Here is a 23870-nt window from a genome sequence, read left to right as displayed (position 1 = left end):
TAAAATCTATGGAGAAAAGGGGAAAGTGATCGTGGCCTGGGGCTATAGAGGTGAGAGCTAGGCTGGGTCGCAGAAAGGCAGTGCAAGATCCTTTTCGGGTAATGAGAATAATATAGAACTCGAAACCTCAAAACTCATTGCCACCGAGTCAATTCTGACTTCTGGCGCTCCTGTAGGGCAGGTTATCACTGCTCCTCTGGGTTTCCAAGACCATAACTCTTCATGGGAGTCGCAAGCCTAGTGGTTTTGAACTGTAGACCTTGTGGTTAGAATCCACTGTGCCAATTACTAGGTGCCAGTAACTGTTACACAGTTCAGTAAATTTACCAAACTCACTGAATTGTAAAAAGGGAAGAATTTTAAGGTATGTAAATAATCTTAAAGCTTTAAAAAAAAAAGATGGTGAAAAAGTTAGTTATTCTTTTGGATTGCAGCTAACGCAAATGAATAATGTAACTAATTTAGGAATTTGTAAAATAAAAACATCTAATGCATTCATAACAATTACCAAGTCCAAAGGAAAAACAAACAGCGCTACCTAATAGAGATAAAAATGTTCTATTTCCCAAAAGGAGTCCAAAACCACTAAAAAAATCAGAGGCTCAATTGCTTTTTTGTCAGAATAAGAACATTTCAAAGCTGCAGGCAGCTCAAACACCTGCAATGTGTATAATTACTGAAAATGTCTAGCACGAGACTGTCTGTATCAAGGTTAGAAGCCTACAGCCCGATATCACTGCAACCAGGTAAGAGGCTTAATTATTCCTTCAAAGTAAACTTCAGCAAAACATATTGTATAGTCAGTGGTGGGGAAAAATTTTATTCTATCAGAACAAAAGTCCTGAGATTTATAAAAGCATTTATAACTACTTCTATAAGATCACACAAGAATCCATGGTTTGATTTATTTGTTCAATGAGATTAATTACAATCAATAGGCAAGAAAAGGGGGTAAGCTGTTACTAATAACAGTATATCTGTCTGCTGGCAAGAAAATTTTCGGTTGTGTGATAAAAGAAATTCATCAGCGAATAAATTTAAGTCCTAAAAAGAATGAATGCTTCTTTACCACTGATTAATTTCAAAACACTTTGGAATCACTGTTATGTAAATTATATTTAAGATGAAGGAAAACTAAGCCAGAGTTCAATACAGACCACATTGGTAATTATATTATGACTAGGTTGGATAGTCACACATCTAAAATCTTTATAGGTAGAGTAAGATGATCTAAAATAAGACTAGAATTTTAAGGACAGTAGTTGGTAAGAATGGCCCTACCAATTTTGTTAATAAAAAAATTTAAAAAACCAAGAAGCTTAGCGCATAAGATTACTAAGAATAATTTATTTAACTGAATAGAGACGATAAGTCTAGAACATACGTAGTATGAAAAACAAAGAACAAAAAAAAATAATTATAATAAGCAATTCTTCCGAAAACAGCCAAAGGCCGATTATCTGTAACCAGGAAGTTACAGATGGGATTGCCAGACACAAATCAAAGCACTCACAATAAGTTATAACACCAAGGATAAACCAAGTTGTTAGAAAACAAATGTCGCCTAATTAGTCTAAGAGGCTGAAGCAGCACCTTCAATTCTGGGGATAAATGGGGAAATGTGACAAGTGTCCTTATTTGAGCAATAAATTTTTAGTAGCTAGCTAGGTAGGACGCCGGAAAATAAAAGGGTTCAAACATCAAAAGTAAATTACAAATTAATAAATCTATTAATTGGCATCATTGAGTAACACTAATAACTATTTAGGAATATAGAAAAAAGTTCCGATTTCATCTCTTGTTGGCTCAGTTTCTATCCTACCTCATTTATCATTTTTCTTCCATCAATAATTTTTTTTTAAGTTTACAGTAGAAAACCATGATCTACAGTCTGTTTAGAACAGTAGGCAGTGAGGGAATGATATGGGCACACACTCAAACATTTTTTTAGTTTATTATTCAAGTGAGCTTAACCCTATCAAGATTTTTTTAGGTCTAAAATAATTAATGCATGGGATAATTAAAAACCACTGCCAAAAGTAAAGAAAAATACATGATAGATAAAAATTTTTAAGCCAATGAAATAGAATTAAACATTACAGAATGCATCAAAAGTAATAGCGTATATATTATCTCAAGTGTTTGGATAAATAGATGTATATAAATTGTGTACTGGATTTAGGTATAAAATATGTCTCATGCAGTCACTGTCAAAAATTAAAGTTAATGTAATAGAACTTAGTATCCCTTTATGTCTAAATATTTGTGTCAAAATTTCCCAAAGAAATATGGCATGTTTTAACATAATCAATTAACTAGCGGTGTTCAAAGGTGGATTAGCTGTGTGACAAGCTAATACAGACCAATTCAGCCTTCTTTGCTTTAGTTTAAGCGGTTTTATGCAGAAAAGTACTGTTAAATTATGTAAATCCACATAAGGTTGATAATGGAGATCAACTAGAGTATATTTATAGTATTATTTACAAAAGAATAGTCAATTCACTTGCATATAATTTTTCTATATAATGTTAATATAAAAGTATTGGTTAGACAACATTTAAAAATATTTTATATAAAATGTTATAACTTTTCTTGCTTCCTAATCTAATAAGCAACTATGGAAAATAAAAAATTCACTGCCATTGAGTCAATTCTGACTCATCTGACCGTACAGGACAGGGTAGAAATGACCCTGTGGGTTTCTCAGACTGGTACTCTCTATGGCAGTAGGAAGCCTCATTTTTACCCCCTTGAAATGGCTAGTGGTTTTGAACTGCTAACTTCGGGAAAATAAAGCAGCATGTTAATTTAATTCTTACTTCACCCTTAACATTCTGCTTTCAGTCTCTTTCCTGCTATTCTAGAATATTACATTTTAAAAGAATACTACTTCTTTATTTTTAAAGACATATGTCTTATTTGGGTACAATGTCTCTCTTTTAAAAAAACTCTTTTTAATAGTTTTCTTCTGATTTCAGAGTAATCTATACTCATAGCCTGGAATTCATTAGTTTATTCAACAAATATATGTACATCTAGTATAAACAAGGAATAGTGGACCAAAGATGAACAATATGCACCCTGCCCTTAAGGAGCTTACAGTCTGAGGGGAGATAAAGCCTGTACAAATTAAAATGTAAGAATTAGCCGACAACTGGCAGTAGTGGAGGAGAATCTCTACGCATTGTCAGTGGGAATGTAATTAGCAGAAGCCATTCTGGTGAACAGGTTTGAAACACTTGGTCACATAGACATTATGCATTCCTATGACAGGCAATTCTGCTGCTGGGTATCTATCCCAAAGAGAACCTCACACAGATTTAAAAGGGACTCAATGGGAGTTTTATCACAGCATTGTAGCAGTAAGGAATTAAAGGCAGTCTGAGTAGCTACCAATGAGAGACAAAGCAGGTAAAACATGGAGGATCTACAGCAGGGGTCCTCAAACTTTTTAAACAGGGGGTCAGTTCACTGTCCCTCAGACCCATTGGAGGACCAGACTACAGTTAAAAACAAACAAACTATGAACAAATTCCTAAGCACACCGCACATATCTATCTTATTTTGAAGTAAAAAAAAAAAAAGGGGAGGGCCGGATAAATGTCCTCAGCGGGCAGCATGTGGCCCGTGGGCCGAAGTTTGAGGACCCCTGATCTACAGGGTGAAGTACCATGCTGCAGACAGAAACAATCTCAAGGAGACCCCGGGAGAGAACTTTAAACATGTGTGAAGGAAACAAAATGGGATTTACAATACAACACCACTTATGCAAATTAAACATATACACAAAGGTAATATACATTTCATATGAACTTAAAGGAACCCTAGAACATGTACATCAAACACAACAGAAAGACTGACTCTGAGGGAAGTAGGAAATAAGAACTGGGATCAAAGGGTGTAAACAAGAGAAGAGCCGTGAAGACCGAGTACCAGGAATTGAGTATGAAACCAAAAGGGGAGGTGAGAGGAAAGAGGTCAGAGTGTGGAGAGTCAGCAGGGAGGGGCAATAAGGTGCTGAGGGAGCTTGTCCTTCCTGAGGGACTGAGCCTGCGGGGCACCAAAACATGTATTTTAATTTGGTGTCATTTTAATGCTTTGAAGCAGATTAGATCTAATTGTACAATCTTCAGAAGATAAAAAAATGAGTCTTTTCTTTAATAATCTCTTCACAACAGGTTACAAGTCAGATGAAACCTATACCTCAGTCAACAAATACGTACAAAACTGGCTTTGCAAGGACAAAAATGGCTTTACATTATGTACATTTCCTTTAAATATAACTATAATTAATAAAAGTAAATAATGTTGAGCTGATCCTGAGCCTTCTGATGCTGTCTAGAAGCTCTAATCTTTGAAAATCAACAATGGGTATGTAAGATGAGTTGTCTAAATCAGGGGGACATTTGTCAAAATAAAAGGAATCTGAAAATAAATAAATAAGATGAACCAGGACAAGTGGTGCATGTGAGGCATTTAAGAAAGAACATATCTATCTATCTATCTATCTATCTATCTATCTATCTATCTATCTATCCATCCATCAATCTCAAATGTCTGTCTATCCATATCAAATGTCTGAGTATGATTAAGGGCATGAATATATTTTTTAAATGATGAGGCTATGAATAACAGCAAGATTTATTACAACCAGACATTTTGGAATAAAATGTTCTAAGAACTTGAAAGAATTGCTGAAAGAGAAAAAGAAGAGAAACCTAGAGAATAAGAACTTTTCTTCATCCCTAATCAAATATACAAAATTCCCAAACCAAAACCACTGCCATCTAGTTGAATCCAAGTCATGAAAACAGTGACCCTAAAGGGCAGAACTGTCCCAGTGGGTTTCCACAGTCTAAAGAAGCAGACTGCCACATTGCTCTCCCACAGAGTAATTGGTTGATTAGAACTACCGACCTTAGGGTTAGCATCTGAGTGCTACAGCCACTCCAATACTAGGGCTCCTCTCATATCTCCAACACAGAAATAAAGTATGGACTTAAACACTAAACAAAAATGAGCGCTTCTTTAGGAATACAAATGAGAAGTTTTAAGGAGAAAAAGCACCTTAAAGGAAAGAGAAAATGTAATATATTTCCAATCATTCAAGATAGGTTTTTTATTTATTCCAGTGATGCAAGGTCTAGTTTTCTATCATCAACAGATCCATAGTTATATTCTATGATATATGTGGTTTATACTATACACATTTTGACATAACGTATTATCAGTTTGGACCTATATCAATAATTATTAGGTTGACAATGCCACTTGGTAGGTAGCAACAGCAAGTGCCCAAGGGTCTAGATCTGTTATTATTTTTCTTCTCCAATTATACAGTAAAAGACTTCTTAGAAGGCTAGTTCATTTTTATATTACTCAGCAAGAAAATGCCTAAGTGAGGGGGGAAAAAGTAGATACTCAGTAGAAGAAGGTATCTCAGTAAGCAAAAACATGATTATTCTTGAGTATCAACTTATAAAATCACTACCCACACATTTATTTACATATTAAATCTACATTAAGAATGTTTTACTTTCTTTCTATAAATAATCCATGTCGTTCCTAGCTTGTTTCTTGGTCAATTTGTGGCTCTGTATTAACAATTTTTTTTAAATGCTTTTAAAAGTTAGTATCAAATTTCTTTAATCAAAGTTAGTATAGTTTTCATAGGGTCTGCTAAACAACAAAGAAACAGAAACAGATGCTTCCAAGTATTTTACTAAAGGCTGTCAATCTGGTTATTATGTTCAGAGTTTTAAAAAAGGACATGTTTAATTTACATATAGTTGACCCTTTTCCTGAAATCATAGTATTTTTGTTTCTATGTAGTCTTAAAAACTCTATATATTATCTATTTTATTTCAGCGGACTTTAGAGAGGACAACTATACATGGCTATCAAGTGAAGATACTTATATCTGCAAATGAAAATCAGGAGCCTAAACTTGAGGCCTTTAAATAGTATACATCCCCTTTTAATATTCACTTGGATATTACTTATAAACATTTAATAGTTCTTTGTCCAGGTTTACATTGAAAAATTCTGTGTTCAGCATTACATAATAAACAAAATTTCATTCTTAAACGTCTTATTCACTCAATTGAAATCAATGCTTCTAAGACTTAATTAAAACAAACACATTTCAATTCCTCATTTTATATTATTGTTTAAAGAATTCTCGAGTGGAAAATTAATATCTAATAAACTGTTGCTACTAATGAGTACTCGGGAATTTGGTTTGCTTCAAATATTTTCCTTTGAAGTCAGAGCTACAAGTGTAATTACAGGAAAACAACACCAAGTAATTTTTCCTAATAGTGTGTATCTTTTGTCTCTTAAATAACCTATAAAACTATTTTGTCGATTTTGTCATTTGTTGGAATTATCTACTTCTATTGATCATATGTACGTAGTAACTGAGTATCAGTTAAAATAAAGTACCTTTACCATTTTTTCAACTAGGTGATAAAATACCTATTTTAAGAACAGTGATTCAGTAACTAACCTTTGTGTACTCCTGCGAGGGCAGGAGTGTTCTCCTGTGAAGTCTTGTCAGGCTCCTGGGGAGGCACAACCATGGCAAGTGTGTGCATTGGTACACGTGGGACCTACAAGGTCAACTCAGAAAAAGGTTATCTCAGACCAAACAATAAAACAAAGACTTGTAACTGAAGCAAAGATCTGTTTTAGGTTTTCTTCACATTCCACCAAAAGCACTCGTGTTTTGTTCTTAATGATACAAGAAGTCATCAGCATGGTATAATTTCTGAGAATACGGTTTGGACAAACTCAGAAACTCAGGCAACTTCAAAGTAGTTAATGATTTAAGCTAAAATGGAACCAATATCACTGTTGCTAAGGAGAAATGCTTATTGGCTCTAGCTGTACCTGGGAGTATAAATCATATGCTTATTCACTGGCCAATTTACCCTTGTCCAAAGTCTACAAGAATTAAAAAAGAAAACAACATATTTCCTAAGTTGAAGTATTTTACTAATTCTCAGGGTAACTATGTAGGATTTCGGGAGCCCTGGTGGCATAGTGGGTTAGGAGTTTGGTAGCTAACTGAAGGTCGTCTGATTGAACCCACAGCTGCTCCAGAGAATGCGGAGGCTTTCTGTTCTGTAAAGATTACAGCCTAAGTTCAATCGTAGGGACCAGTTCTACTCTTCCCTGCAGGCACTATGAGTCAGGATCAACTTATTGACTGTGGGTTTGGTTTCATTTTACTGAACTGAGGGTATTGTCCCATATTCTTAGGTAGGTTTGAAAGTTACTAGAATGATTTTATGGTGCATATAACCTTATTTACTTTCCTAACTGACAGAGTAGTTAGTTATCACTAGGTTAACTCAGACAGTCTTTGCAGGTATTAAGGAAAAACCATGTTACTTTGGTTAAGATGAAAAACTTTCGTTCTTTTTACTCTCAATATAGTCTTTGTATTCAATGTACTCGATATCACGACAAAAACACTAAAGACTTAGTTGCAGTAAGATAAGATGAAATATTTAATCTATTGGATATGAAATTATCTTAAAAATCTCTTTCTGTAAATAAGACAAAAAACAACAACAAAAAGGTTTCCATGTACCTTAGAAAAAAATATATCTTAAAGAATTTAGGAACATGTTTATCTCAATATGCAATAATAAAGAAAAATAAACCAATTTGCTTTAAAAAAATTCTCAATAATTTGAAGACTGTATATCCACAAATAAGCTGTTTCATTTTACCTGAGATTGATCTTGAGAAGGTGGGGTAAGCTGAGACATGTCTGTAGTGGGAACTGACAGAACGTTGTTTGGATAATCCAGGAGATAAGAAACAACATTGGTATGGCCACCTTTTGCAGCTTCAATGAGCATTGTTGAGCCATCCTGGAAATATATTGATACTACGTAAATCTTTTCTAAATTTTTTAGCAGTTCTTATTAAACCAAAACTCATTTAAATATTTATGAAAATTAAGCATTAAGAGATTGGACACACACACACACACACACACACACACTACCTTGAGTCGATGAGTAGGGTCAGCCCCGTGAGCCAAGAGTAGTTCAACCACTGCCAAGTGGCCTCCTGCACATGCCAGTGACACTACTGTGTGGTCATTATTGGCTGTAGCCCTATTCACATTGGCACCTTCAGAGAAAAAATAACTATTAAGTGAGAATTAAGAATACCACTTTAATAATTCTTGTGTGTCTGGCATAACATAGATACAAAAAAGTGCACAAATCATGTGTATAGGTTGTAAAATGTCACTAAGTGAACCAGCACCCACATCAATGAATAGCACATTGTCCACACCCCAGACATTGCACTGTGGCCCCTTTCCTACCCACCCTCGCAAGGGTCACTACTGTCCTGACTTCCAAACTGGTTCATAGTTTTTGAACTTTATATGAATGGAATAATTCAGTGTACTCTTTTGGGTCTGGCTTCTTTCACTCGAAATTGTATTTGTGAGATTCATCCACATTTCTGCATGAAGTTGTAGTTCATTCATTCAAAATCACTTTTAAAATGGAAAATCTAGAAGACTAAGATTAATAAATATATACAGGTTAATGTCAGCATCAAAGTAAATACCATTTGTATGTAACTCTCAAAATGTTTTAAAACATCTTAGTCTACTTCTTCAAAGTGGCAATATAGCCAGGTCTTAAAGTCTAGAGAAAAAAGTATTTTTAAAATAGTATATAAGAGTGCTCGGCTATCAAAAGAGATAGTGTCTGGGGTCTTAAAGGCTTGAAGGTGAACAAGCGGCCATCTAGCTCAGAAGCAAAAAAGCCCACATGGAGGAAGCACACCGGCCAGTGCGATCACGAGGTGCCAAGGGACCAGGTATAAGGCATCATGCAAAAAAAAAAAAAAAGATATAAGTGTGTGTATGTATGTGTATATATGTGTACATGTATATATGTATATGTATATATATACCATATTAAATGAAGGGGGAAGTGCAGAGTGGAGACCCAAGGCCCAAGTGTCGGCCAATGGAGATCCCCTCATAGAGGGGTTTAGGAGAGGAGATGGGTTAATTAGGGTGTGAGGTAGTATCGATGAAAAACACAGCTTTCCCCCAGATCCTGGATGCTTCCTCCCCCCAACTACCATGATCCGAAATCTACCTTGCAGGGCTGGATAGGACAGAGGCTGTACACTGGTACATATGAGGGCTGGAGGTACAGGGAATCCAGGGTGGATGATACCTTCAGGACCAAGGGTGTGAGGGACGACACTGGGAAAGTGGAGGGTAAGTGGGTTGGAAAGGGGGAACTGATTACAAGGATCCACATGTGACCTCTTCCCTGGGAGAGGGACAGCAGAGAAGGGGGGAAGGGAGACTCCGGATAGGGCAAGATATGACAAAATAATGATGTATAAATTACCAAGGGCACATGAGGGAGTGGGGAAAGGGGAGGGAGGGGAAAAAAAAAAGAGGACCTGATGCAAGGGGCTTAAGTGAGAGCAAATGCTTTGAGAATGATTGGGGCAGGGAATGTATGGATGTGCTTTATACAATTGATGTATGTATATGTATGGATGGTGATAAGAGTTGTATGAGTCCCTAATAAAATGTAAGAAAAGAAAAGAGGAGAAAAAAATGATTAGGGCAAAGACTGTACAGATGTGCTTTATACAATTGATGTATGTATATGTATGAACTGTGATAAGAATTGTATGAGCCCCAATAAATTGTTAAAAAAAAGTATATAAGAGAAATATATTTTTTCATATTGTCTTTGAAGGGCTAGAGGACCTGGTCTAGAGAAAAGACAAAGATTACCTTTATTTGAAAGGTATTTAGTGTGCTGTCCAATAGTTTTGTACAATATTCTCTGAAGAAAGTTTAAATACAAAATCTTTTCTTAGCCTCTTTTTTGATAAATTAATCCTGATTCCCAGAAAAAGGAGCTGGTTTGTAGTTCAGCTACCTTTGCTTTGATCATTCCAAATGGTCCCAACTAGACAGTGAAGTCTACAGCAAAGGTTACTGTCCTTTTTATCTCCCTCTAGTACAGCCTTATTTTATGTGTGTAAAAACAAACACATAGCTCTTTGCACTATTTCTATTTATTGAATTTTTAAAGAACATCAAACGGAATCTAACCTTAATTTGTATAAAAGTACCCTTTAGGAAAGCAAGACACACAATAAAGAACAGCCATATTTTAGCAACATGAGATTATTTTTGAAATTGCTCATACTATATGTAGATGGGAGGACTGTTTAGCACTTATTATGCCGAGAATGACTGCAAGCTAGCTTCTCCTATTCCTGACAGGCCTGACTATTGACCTGTGTAGTTGCTGTTGGGTGCTATTATCGACTGGATTGTATGTGTCTCCCCCGTGGCACCCTCTCAGTAGATGTAAACCCTATACCTCTGGATGGAATCCCATTTACAAATAAGGGTTTTCTTTGTTTTGTTAATGAAACTGGACCAGTGCAGGGTATGCCTTAAAACCAATCACCTTTGAGATATCAAAGAGCAGACTAGGCATGGAAGCAGCAAACAGAGACATAGGGAAGCTAGATGCCACTTGACACAAACACCAGCAAAGGAGGAAGGAATCGAATCTGAAGAGCCGGGGACTTTCCCCCAGAAGGGAGAGAAAAGTCCCTAAAGCTGGTGCCCTGGATTTGGACTTCTCATCTCCTAAATAATGTGAAAATACGTTTCTGTCTATTAAACTGTTTGATGGAAGTATTCTTGTTGCAGCAGCATTAAGAAACTTAGATAGGGGCTACTTTCTTCTATGGTAAAGAAGTACAAGAGGATGTCAAAGTCAATCTGTTCACCTTTTCTGTGTAATTGAAGTAAATAGCTTTTACAGATTATGCTACAGAACATTATGTAACTATGAGGGGCTCCAAAAATTTACGGAAAATATGGAATTAAAAGATAGTGGAATATTTCAATAAATTTTTTCAAATTCCTTTTATGACTTGGTTGGTAGCAAATATGTGATAGGAAAGAAAATAAACCAGTTTTATCTAATTAAAGAAGAGAATCAAATACATTTTAAATGATTTAAATATATTTTAAATGGTCAAATATTACACTAAGTTTTAATGACACAAAATGTCAGTATTCTTTTGGGATTTGGGCAGGAAATTTTATCTTAATAATAAGTGGATTTTCCTTGCATTTTACCTTTTTATTTAGGACTTTCTCGCAGAGTACTAACATTTTACACACAAGAAGAATCAAATGAAATTGTTGCTATTATCATATTGAACCTTATAAAGCAACAATCTTACATGGTTCAACTGAACATGTCTCACTTTTGTATAGTAAAAGTCTTAGACCAATTCTTCAACCACGGTTTGAACTTCTTTGTCTAAAGAAACATGTCTTTGTAACAAAACAATCTCTAGAGTGGTTCTCAACCTGTGGCTCGCACACCCTTTGGAGGTGGAACCACCCTTCACAGGTGTCGCCCGATTCATAACAGTAACAAAATTACAGTTATGAAGTATCAACAAAAATAATTTTATGGTTGGGAGGTCACCACAATATGAGGGACTGTATTAAAGGGTTGTGGCATTAGGAAGGTTGAGAACCACTGCTCTAGAGGAATATAAAAATAATAAATAGTATCCTCATGGAGAGTCAACCATGAGCAACCATGAGTCGGCATCATGTTAATGGCTACTGGTTAATCAGTTATAACTCAATTCAGTGGCGCCATCAATAAGTACTATAGTAGGGGAAGGTCCTTACCTTCATTTCCAGCTGAACTGTTTTATCATTGAATGTTAAACATACACTCTAATTACCTAAGTATAACTGGACATTTTGCATTTCAGCCTTCTAACTTTGGAAAATAACTACATGCTGTTTGGACACTAAAAACTTTAATAAGGAGAATAACCAGTGAGCAGCTCACCAACTCTTTGCTACCAAAAAATACAGCAGCCAACACTAGCATACCATAGTCTCACCGCAGGCACAGTAGCCCTAGCGTCTTTACCTTTGCTGATCAGAAACTGCACAGTGCACAAATGACCAGCTCTTGCAGCTTTCATCAATGGGGTCCTTCCACCTTCAGACTCGTGCTCCTGTAAGAAACAGAAAAATCCATCAGTGCTAAATTACTAACCGTTTACTTTAGCCATCTAGTACCAATGATATGAGAAACAATCATCACAATACTTACTCATGTCACTACTTACCCCACCTACCTCAATTCCTTGAAAATATAAGATTAATTTCATTCCATACACACTGTGTGGCACAACTCATTAAGGGCAAGTCCAGCTTTATATACCAAATAATAACCATGAAAGGTAATATTAGTGATTTAGTCCTCAAAGGGAAACAACTATGTTGTTTGTTTGTTTTTTCAATTTTAAGGTAAAAGATATTTTTTGAACTGTAAAAGAGGACCCTTAAGTCTCGTGAGGTAAACTTAATATAATACTCTTAGGATCTGTAACAGTTCTATCTTAAAACAGAAACCAATTGCTAAAAAAAGTATCAAATATTAAAAGTAAATGGAAGAATACAAATGTACCAATTGGTAGACTTCTTAAAAGAGCAGAACCTAAAATTTGAATAGTCAAAGGCAAAAGGAGTCTCGTCTTACAACAGCAGAAAGTTTGCCATCAAGAGGAATAATGATAAAGCAGCTTCAACCATGCCTCATATCAAATGCTATTAAAAGGAGGCTGTCGTTAAGCTAAGTAGTACTGTCTGCTAAGAAAACATTGAACTCTTATTACAGTCACCTAAGTATAAAAATGGCACTGATACCTGAAAAGTTCTCATGTATCCCCCACTACACTATGTACGAAAACATTCATTTCTGCTGCTCTAGTTCTTTTGTGTTACCAAGATAATCTTAACAAATAGTGATTAAGTAAGGCTTTATATTTCAGCTCTACATTAAATTATCTAAGAAAGTTCTTACTACATTAAATTATCTAAGAAAATCCTACTACGTTAGTAAATTTAAAACAGTGTATTGTGTCAATAGAGGAACATTTAGTCTGTTTATATCTGATGGACAACTCAGAAAACTAACAGTAAGAAATAGGAGTAGGTTGTCAACCCAACAGAAACTTTAAACTGCACTGCAGAGACAGCAAGTCTACCTACTCTAAGTCTTTCTTTTGATCGTGTACTGATACTCAATGGTCTGTAAAGCAGGTAAGTTTATCTTTGGTATTTCAAATTATGGAAAATTGTATCAATAACAGCCCTTATTAATTCTTAAGCTAGAATAACTGTAGATAAAGCTAGCTAAACAGTGGCAAAGTAATTTGGCTTTAGATTGGATTTTGAACTTATATTCAAATTTAGGTTAACCTAATATTCTCACAATTGACTAAATAAAGCTGAATATACACAATGAAGACTTTGTTCAGAAAGAATTAGAAAGTTGTTTGTCTAGCTTTTCCAAACAATTTATTTTTAAATCATCAGTATAAACGGCCACACACTGGAAATACAATGTGCCATTAGCAATTTTACTCTTCCTGCTGCAGGGCCTTTGCACATGCTGCATTTACTCCCTGAATCACTTTCCTCCCACATTCACTCAGTCGGTAATTTCTTGTTCAGTAAACAAGTCTCAAGTGCTGCTACTTCCTCAAAAAAGACTTCTCTGAACCTCACGATTCGAATACTTTCCTTTTTACTAAAAGATCCATAAACCTCTTCATAGGTTGCAAGCATATATTAGTTTGCGTGTCTCTAACGTGTCTTCTACATTACCTGTTTCTAGAGAGCAACCATGTCCACTTTTGCTTCTATAATATCTCTATGTTTAAAACAAGGTAGTATTTGAATATTATAAATAAAAAATTGTTAAGTGGCCTCTCAAATCTCCTTAAAACTAAGGATCAGAGTTTTAAATCTATACTACACAAGTCGGAGAAAGAAAGAAGCAGTGCCCCTGGTGGAAACGTGGCTTCAGTGTTGGGTTCAAAGCACAAGACGACAGTTCCGATCCACCAGACATTCCACAGGAGATGGAGGAGGCTGTTTCTGTAGCTGTACAGTCTCAGAAACACTGTATAGGGTGGCTAGGAATTGGAATCATCTTGATGGCAGTGAGGCTTTTTTTTTTCAGCGACTTATGAGCAAAACAGTGATATGCGTTTGATAATACGCTATTACTAGAACCCATATGGATGAGCAATGATAATCTCTTAAGCATGGCAGTGACATCCATCAATATAATAGGTCTCATGAGTCATAACAAAAACCAAGGATTTTTGCCCCAAAATATCTGACGACAAAAGCTGCCATTTAAAATAAGAATAAAATGCTAGGGGCTTAGGTGGAGAGCAAATGTTTTGAGAATGATGAGGGCAATGAATATACAAATGTGCTTTACACAACTGATGTATGTATGGATTGTGATAAGAGTTTATGAGCCCCTAATAAAATGATTGATTGAAAAAAGAATAAAATTTATGTACACTGTCCATAGATGAATGTTGGGTTTAATACACAACCATGTCTGTTCAAGATAATAACAAATAAACTATTTCTGGTTTTCTTCTTCATAAACACAGGGCTTATTTCAAAGGCAGTTGTACAGTATAATATTTCTTTTTCTGTTCTGGGGAACAGTTAGAAAAATATAGGGATTATTTGTTCGTTGACCATTTGAGAAAACTCACCTTAAAACCCATGTTTATTAGACAGATTTTAAACTACAGATTCAATTTGCAATGTGGCTATTATCCTATTGAGGTCTGTTATTCTCAAGTCAATTTTGCTATATATTTGCCAAAAAGCTCAGTATTAATTTCATCTATATATTCAAATTGATTCAAAGGATTGCCTAATACATTTTAAAGGTATCTACTACATAAAATAGTTATAACTCACTTCAAGTTTATCAGTTATCTGTACTTTCTCCTTTAAGAAAATTAGTCTAGTTTTTCTTTTCCTATTTTGTTGTTTGATTCTATTATTTTTTAAAATCATTTTCCATTCTTTGTGCTATTGTTTATCAGCTTCATTTACTTTTAACACACACAAATGAGGTTCAAAAAGTTAGAAAAATGGAAGTAAGATCATTGAATATTTTCTACTAACTTTCTGAAGTCCCCTGTAACTTTCCTTCTAAATACTACTTTAACTATGTCCCCAATTTTGGGATGTTGCTCTTTTTGTAGCAAGTTAATTTCTTCTTCATAACTTCATCATTACTGTGACTGTCTTTTTACTCCATAAGTTATGTAGAAGCGCTTTGCTTCAACTTCTAAATGTACGAGACTTATAGAGGAGAGGGAGGGCAGAAGGTAGGTGGGATAAAACACTAAAAACCTTTTCCAGTCTGAAGGACCAACCTGTTGCTTTGGAACGACCTGTTTGCTCAGCTCCGCAGGGACCATGAATTTGTCTGATCTGTTCTTTTTAAGCAACAGCAACCTGAGACTACTGTACATACATCATACAGAGTTTGGGGATCTGTGGACTTCTAGTGGTCTGCCACATGGATAATGCATTATCTTCAATGAACTATGAAAAATACATGGCATATTTATTGGAAACACTCTCAATAAAGGCAGGTTTCAATTTTGTATCCTAAATAATTGTCTTATCTATTTGATCTGTTTATTTCATGGAGATGTACATAAAAAAACAAAAAACCTTCTCACTAATAACATAGTTCTGATCATTTTTCTTGCAATATGGTAACTTTCTCTTTCATTTGGAGGATTGCTATTTATATATGATGATGTGACTGTTTCTTAATTAAAGTAGCATTCATTTATCTATAAAAATATCTTTGGTTTAATACTTCTACTACCTCACATAATTTTTCCATCAATCTTTCTATTATTTTGTTTTATGTTTTTCTCCTGTAAGCAGCATTTGCTAGATTTTGCTTTTAAATCTAATTCAAAAGTCTCTGCCTTTTAACCATTATGGGCAATAAATTTATTTGTTCTGATTCTAAAATAACAGTAATTAGAGACCTATTTCCTGCTTCTAGTTAACAAACTGTAATTTGGCTTTTTAATTTTCTAACACTTCCTAATGAAGTTCATGCTATTGTTCCTAGCATTTTAGCAATACCTTGGTCATAAACATAAAAATTTGTTTTCAAACTCAAAGTTTATGTTTACTAGCACATTTTACTAATTTCTTTGCTTACCTTAGCTTTTTGTATCCCACGTCTCCCTATAGGATTCATTTTTCCTCTTCCTGATATATGTTTTAGTGATTCTTTTGCCAGGAGTCTGATGGTAGTTATATTTTATTATTTGTAGATCTGAAAATAAGCTTATTTTCCCCTCCCTGAAATGGCAGTTGAGTATAGAATTCTACATTGTTACTTTCTCTTGGCATTTTGAGAATATTACTCTGTTACCTCCGTCATTTATTACTGTGGATGAAGAGTCTCCGGTCAAGGACTTGACAGTTATTCCTTGTAGATAATACATCTTTTTCCCTCTGATAGCATTTAAGTCTTCTTGTATTCTTAAAATTCTGCACTTTCATTAAGAACCAATGTTATTCTGCTTAGTGATTGATAAGACTTTCAGTCAGAGGACTCATGTCTGGTTGCAGTTCAGGAAAAATTTCCATTACTAGCTCATCAAACAAATGTGCTTCTCCCTCCACACGTCTCTATCCTTTCCCTCAGGATCTTCAGATGCATGATTGAGCTTCTTTGGTAGCTCCCATCTCTTTATCTTTGTGCTATATTGTGCTATTTCTAATTTTAGTATCCAAACCATTGTTCAATTGTATCCAACATTATTTTGAGCCTATATATTGAATTTTCAGTGACCTTATAGGACAGAGAAAATAGGTGGCTGTGGATTTCCACACTGTAATTCTTTATAGGAGTAGAAAGCCTGATCTTTCTCCCACAGAGAAGCTGGTAGTTTCGAACTGCTGACCTTAGGATTAGCAGCCCAAACTCTAACAAGTATGCCTCCAGGGGTTTTACAGGTCCTATAGGCCGCATGAGTTGGTAATGACTCACTGCCAATCAATTTTTGGTTATATTGATTTTCCCCCTAAAGCTTACATTTTATTTCATACAATTTATATTCATTATCAGACAATTATAATTCATTATCTCAGATTGTTTATGACTATTAGCCATAGTTTCAATTAGACAGATTTAACATTCTCAAGATCAAAGTCTTTAGGATTTCCTTGGATGTGGATTCTCCTGTCTGGTTTGTTTGCTTTTTGGACATCTCTCTTCACAAGAGATTTTCTCTAAAAAAAAAATTTTTTTGGCAGCTCCTTTTGGGTAGATGGTTTTTTGTTCCCTTCCTTTACTTTTGGTATTCATCCACAAACCTATTATCATGAGATGGGCTAGAAATTGTCTCATAAATTCCATTTTTGAAATAGGTGATTTAAGCTTTTTACTCCATGGAGATATTTCAGTTCTCCCTGGATTAAAGAATGGTGTTGGCCAAGTACTTAGTTACACTGTTGCTGCTGTTTCCATCTTCCACCAAGAAAAATGAGAAATTTCCACCTGCAACCCTGGATGGCTGCCTGCCTGAAGCTTTCCCACAAACAAGTAAGCTCCTCCCAGGACCCTTGTTTTATTCAAAAAGCCCAGGTGGCAGCCTGCTACATGTGCAAGGTTTGGAGTCCTTATTCCCCTATAAAAGTTGAACTCAGGCCCAATGCTTTCATAAAATAATTGGTCTTCCTTCTCTTTGAGCTTTTAACTTCCGGTGTGGATTCGATTTCTATTTCTAGTTCACTGGAGGGTGGAATGAGGAGGGGGTGGAAGCTAATTGTTTTTCCTGGGGCTAGCTACCTATTTTAGTTTGTTTTCTCCTATTTTATTAATCATTCTATGATTTTAATGACACAGAGCTGAGAAAGTTCCAAATATTCTAACATTGACTTTACCTTTTTGATTGGAAGCGATTTGCACGTATTTTGACACTACCTAGGAATTGTTGAAAAGGATTCATTCAACTACACACAAAAACCTAGAATAAAATAACCTGATCTTTTAAAAAGTATGTGTATATATTGCATAATTCACAGATAGTTTTAATCATGAAAAAAATTGACCAAGCTTTCCAGTTTTAGTAGTTAAAAAAAGCATTTTTAGCGTAATAAGTTAACATTAAAAGTGAGGCCATACTTAAAGTTTATGAAGACAAGCTAACAGTTAAATTATATTGATAAGTAGATAGTTAAAGCTCATTACTCTCATGAAAATTTAATCATGAAACAATACTCTGTAAAGTTCTGCTTTTGGTAAATGAGCACTAGGAGGAAAAAGATGGACTTTTTTTTTCTTTCCCTATTTGGCGTGATAAGAAAATATAATTTTAAATGACGTCTATTATCTTTCAACAACATTGATTTCCTTTAATATGACGGGCAAGGGCACCCAAAATATAAAGATTATAATTCTATCACAGCTTGATTATATATAAAGATTATAATTCTATCACAGCTTGAGTGGGACGTAATCTAGTGGGAATGGCAAGAATCATGGTGGAAGGAGAGAGCCTGTGCCACACTATATATGTGCTAGATGAGTCTAATACTCTCCTCTGGGGTACGCGCTTCCAAACCGTTACTATCTATTAATTATTCCCTAAGGGATCTACTCTTAATGATGATGCATATCCCTCAGGAGAAGTGCAGTGGGCAAAAGAGTAACAGGCATAGCATAGGATTTGTGTTTAGTTTTCAAAAATCACAAGTAACAAAGAGGAAAACCAAGTTCATTCAGTTTAGATGATGAATAGTCTATTATAAAGCAAAGATGGCAAACAAAGAGAATTCCACAATGATGCAAAACTATTTGTGTAGACACTTCAGCAATTCTCAAAAATGTGGAATATGGGCAGATAACCATCAGAAATCTTCTGGGTTGTAAGTTCAAATGCTGATTTCACCCCCTCCAAATCCACTGAAGCGGAATCTCTAAAAATGGGGCTTAAAAGCCTCATTTTAAAAAAACATCCACCTTTCAGGACATGGAAGTTTACATACAACTAGATAGATATATTATCATAGTCCCTTCCAAAAACAATCAAGGGGAAAGAAGTACTTTTTCTGAAATAATACTTAGCTTTATCTTATACATAGAACCCTGAAATATGCAAACTGAGTAAAAATTGGTATTTTTTCACATTTTGTTAAATACACTTGCTTTTGTGAAAATAGAATAACTCTTAAATTTCAGTAAGCCAATAATGAAGAAACATAATATAATGATTAAGAATGGTCAGACATTAAGATGTTATTTTCGATAGCCTAAAATCAATTTTAAGCTAATTTTAAATGTAAGCATTACATCTGGATTTAAACAACCCTTTCTTGAATACAATGTATATTACCTTTGCTGGAGTTTTAAAATAATCAAGGCACAAATTATATATTTTTTCAAAAGAAATATTTGCCTATTTTTCAAAAGAAATATTTGGCTATGCATAAATATTCATGTAAGAGCCAATTTCAGAATGAGGTCACAGGAGACAACTTAATTTAGAAGACTTTAAAAATTTTCAGTTTATAAACATTAGGGAATGAATAAGACAGTAAATACTTCAAAAAATTTTTTTCTTTAACGGTTATATAAAAACAACCTAATACATCAATTCTAATTCTGAGTATGTGGATTTTGGTGGATAAAAATTGAATGCAGAGGATCACTGAATTAGAACATCTTAACTCTCTAAGAGAGAACACAAAAGAACTATCTGATTTTTTAAAATCTATTTTCACTTATGAGAATTTTTATGAATATCAAACAGTGAAAATACTATGGAAGCAAACTACTCAAAAGGCAGATCTCTTTTATTGGAACTTCTTATTTTTCTCATTTGAAGCGGATTCCCTTTGTTACCCAGCAGGGTCCTGGAACTTCTTGCTGAAATTCAGATACCCAGAGTTGCCTATATCTATTTTTTATGTGGTAGTGTATAAGCATCAAAGGCCACCCTCACCTGATGCTTGGCTGGATCTATGCCCTCCAGAACAGTTTTCATGTCCTCTTGCTTGTCCTGTGAAAGGAAAAAAGAAGAACTCACAGATCTTATTCCAAAAACAAAAAAATCACATTTGGCCATGAAGACCTTGTGATTGATTGGTACTTCAGATGTTGAGTTTTGTTAACTTAAGATCTTCAACAAAAAATAGCCACGTGTAGAGATCATAATCTTATAAAACGAGCATAGATGTTTTAAAGGTATGATAATGCAGTTTTCTACCACTGAAACTTTCAAATTAACCTTCATGTATGTAGAAATAATTCTACAGAATTACTTAAACTCATGCTTTTGATTCCAAGTATAGAAAATGCCATAGAGTGTACCTCTCAAATCTGATCAAGGGAAATACTCAAATCAAAGATCTTGGAATGTCAGAGTTGGAAGAAAAAGAAAGAAAAATACTATAAAACAATCAAACAGCAATATGTGTTCCCTTATAAATGCTTACATAAATTAGTGTTCATACTTTTCAACGAAAATAGGAAGCTTCAAAGAACCTGAGAAAAAGACAGTCTCTATGCTCTCTAGATTTAGATTCCAAACAGAAAAAGAACTACCTGATGTGAGACAAAGGTAAGATTAAGGAAACAAATTCCCAAGTGAAAGAAATATGGCCTGATGAAGGCTTTAGTTTTGGGTCATTCTAACTTCTCAACCAGGCAAAGTACTTATTACCTTAAGGAGACACATGCTTCTGGGGTCAAGAGTAAGACAGACTTGGTAAGGAAGTATACTGAGACAATTGGCTGATTGGAAGTTAAGGTTCACTTCTTTCTTCTCTATTATTTTCAACAAATAGCAATCCCCATTCAAATATGCTTAATAAACAGAAAGCATGTGGTATTAAGAAGTGCCACAAAAGTGAAAACTATAAAATTTTTGTCCAATATTCCCCTATACTTCCATATAAATTAAAGAGAACATGAATTCTTTTTGTTCCCTAATCATTTTATTGGGGGCTCATAGAACTCTTATCACAATCCATGCATCAACTGAATCAGACATGTTTGTATATATGTTGACTTCATTCTTTTCTAGACTTTCTATTGAGCCCTTGGTATCAGCTTTTTTCTCCACTCTCTCCCACCACCCTCATAACCCTGATAGATTGCACATTGTGATTATTTTCATCTCTCACACTGACCACTGTCTCCCTTCCCCCAGGTTTTCTGTTGTTCTTCCCTCTGTAGAGGGGTGTATTGTTATGTTTCAATCATTGTTATCGCTTCCCCCTTTCCCCCTTTCTCTCCCCTTTTCCCCCCCTACCCTTCTGCTGTCACTATTCCTACTCCTGTACCTGAATTCTGTGTGTCGTGAGCTCCCATCCTTTCTATACCTGTGTCCATGTTCTGGTCTAGTCTGAATTGAGAAGCAGTACTGGGGTCATGGTAGTGGAGGGGGGGGGGGCGGGGGTTAAGGAAGCCTCAAGGAACCAGAGGAATACAATGTGCTTCACTGAGCCTTTACTACACCCTGGTGTCTCGTCCCTTCCCTGTGGCCCCTCTGTGGGCAGATTGTTCTATTGCCTACAGATGGGCTTTGGGTCTCTGCTCCACCCTCCCTTGTTCTCTAGAATATGTTTTTGTTTGTTATGTGTCTGCTGAGCCTATTACCCGGTCTCTATGACTCCTCATGATTGCTCTGATGGTGTACTTCTTCCATGTGGACGTGTTGCTTCACTGCTGAATGGTGGCTTGTGCAACTTCAAGCCTTTAAGATCCTGGACGCTATATCTTTGAAAACCGGGACTATCGGCCTTGTTCACCACATTTGCTTTATGTACCTGTTCTGTCTACAGCTATTGTATCAGGAGGGTCAACATGTCAGACTACTGACTGGCTAAATTAGTGTTCTTGTATTGAGGGGGTATGAACAGAGGCCCAAAGTCCATCTCTTACCTCGGTGTATTACAGTACAAATATATGTATATGGGACAGTGCCTCTATTTTTATGGATTAATATATTTACATATATATACAGTTAGAGAACATGAATTCTTTAAGAAAAGAGCTGAGCAAAGTGATATTAAAAAGAAATATACCTATGAGTTGGGAGAGAAGAACACAAAATAATAATGAAATTATGACCAGCACATTAGAAGCAGTAACAAGTAAAGAGAAGAAACAGTGACCTGGAGGACAGGCTTAAGAAATAAACAATGCTCCCCTGAGAAGAATTTGTTTCAAAGGACGACAGTGACTCTGCAGCTCCGGGAGATGGACATATCTGATCAGAGCACACGGGAACAGATGAAGGGGCAGGAGGAGACAGTGGAGCACAGCCTGGCCCACCAGGCCGTGAGGATGATGTTCCTGAGTAGAGCAGCCAGTCCACAGAGAGAACAACATGGCTGGCCCCACTATGAGACATGATGCCCCTCAGTGACTAAGGGCGATACAGGGGACAGCACCGGAGACACAGTGTGGGAAAAGCACCTGACCTGATCCCACCACACCGAGGCAAAGCACTGGGGGAGTGCTGCGGAACAGCAAGGGAATGGAGTGGCAAGGTCCCCAGGGAATGCTGAAAGGGGACTTTGGGGCCAGGGTGTGGTGCCCCAAGAGACTGGACTGGAAAATACTCCTGAGGGCCAACAAACGATCCTTGAACTAACTAGAAAAAAAATTTAAAAAAGAAAGAAAGAACAATGCTAAGGAAATTAGATGTACAGATAAAACAGAGATGGGAGAACCAAAACATAAATAAGTGTTCCAAAAGAAGATTCTAATAGAATATAAAAAATGCTCAAAGAAACTTTCCTTTAATTAAAAAAATGCAGCTATAAAGCATTTGTGGTTTTCCAAGAAAACTGATAAAAGAAAAATCACCTATAACACATCCTGATAAAAACCACAGATTTTGGTGCCCAGCTATCAAAAGAAATAGCGACTGGGGTCTTAGCATCTAGCTCAGAAGCAACAAAGCCCACATGGAAGAAGCACACCAGCCTGTGTTATTATGAGGTGTCAAAGGGAACAGGTATCACGTATCATCAGAACAAAAAAATCATATCATTGTGAATGAGGGGGTGTGTAGGGTAGAGACACAAAGCCCATCTGTGGGCAATTGGACATCCCCTTACGGAAGGGTCTCAGGGAGGAGATGAGCCCGTCAGGGTGCAGTTTAGCAACGATGAAACATACAACTTTCCTCACCCCACCCCCAAACACACACACACTATCATGATCCCAATTCTACCTTAAAAATCTGGCTAGACCAGAGGATGTGCACTGGTACAGATAGGAACTGGAAGCACAGGGAATCCAGGGCGGATGATCCCCTCAGGACTAGTGGTGAGAGTGGTGATACCAGGAGGGTAGGGTGGAAAGGGGGAACCGATGACAAGGATCTACATATAACCTCCTCCCTGGGGGAATGGACAACAGAAAAGTGGGTGAAGGGTGACATCGGACAGTGTAAGATATGACAAAATAATAATTTATAAATTATCAAGGGTTCATGAGGGAGGGATGTGTGGGGAGGGAGGGGAAAAAATGAGGAGCTGATGCCAGGGGCTTAAGCAAATGTTTTGAGAATGATGAGGGCAATGAATGTACAAATGTGCTTTATACAACTGATGTATGTATGGATTGTGCTAAGAGTTGTATGAGCTCCCAATAAAATGATTGGAAAAAAACAACACAAAAAAAAACCCCACTGATATATTAAGTACGATGAAAAACCCCTAAGTTAATCGAGACAGAAAAATCAATGGGGAATATTCGAGCTAGCTTTAGCAATCAATATTCAGTACCAGAAGATAAAACAGAACGTTTTTAACATTTGAAGAGAAAAAATGAGTGACTGAATAATTTTATATATACTAGGTTAAGTCAAAAAGTATAGAAGTCTTTATTAAACAAAACCATCACACTGTGAGGCAGCTGTTTCTCGAT

At 35.8% G+C, this 23870-nt stretch overlaps 1 protein-coding gene across 12 annotated transcripts in view; it reads right to left on the bottom strand.

Annotated features, from left to right (window-relative positions):
- ANKHD1 (ankyrin repeat and KH domain containing 1) overlaps positions 1 to 23870 on the bottom strand; it is a 133522-nt gene that overhangs the window by 42773 nt on the left and 66879 nt on the right. For 10 of the 12 annotated variants that reach the window (XM_075541656.1, XM_075541655.1, XM_075541657.1 and 7 more), the window contains exons 11-15: positions 19930 to 19986; positions 11991 to 12078; positions 8021 to 8148; positions 7740 to 7883; positions 6509 to 6611 (exon numbers count right to left, since the gene is read on the bottom strand). In XM_075541656.1, the coding sequence (XP_075397771.1) occupies positions 6509 to 6611; positions 7740 to 7883; positions 8021 to 8148; positions 11991 to 12078; positions 19930 to 19986 (520 nt within the window). The remainder of the gene's footprint in view (positions 1 to 6508; positions 6612 to 7739; positions 7884 to 8020; positions 8149 to 11990; positions 12079 to 19929; positions 19987 to 23870) is intronic. The other 2 variants (XM_075541659.1, XM_075541666.1) reach the window with 1 other exon arrangement.

Source organism: Tenrec ecaudatus, chromosome 2, assembly GCF_050624435.1.
Source record: "Tenrec ecaudatus isolate mTenEca1 chromosome 2, mTenEca1.hap1, whole genome shotgun sequence".
NCBI lineage: Eukaryota > Metazoa > Chordata > Mammalia > Afrosoricida > Tenrecidae > Tenrec > Tenrec ecaudatus.
This window is presented reverse-complemented; position numbering and strand designations above follow the sequence as displayed.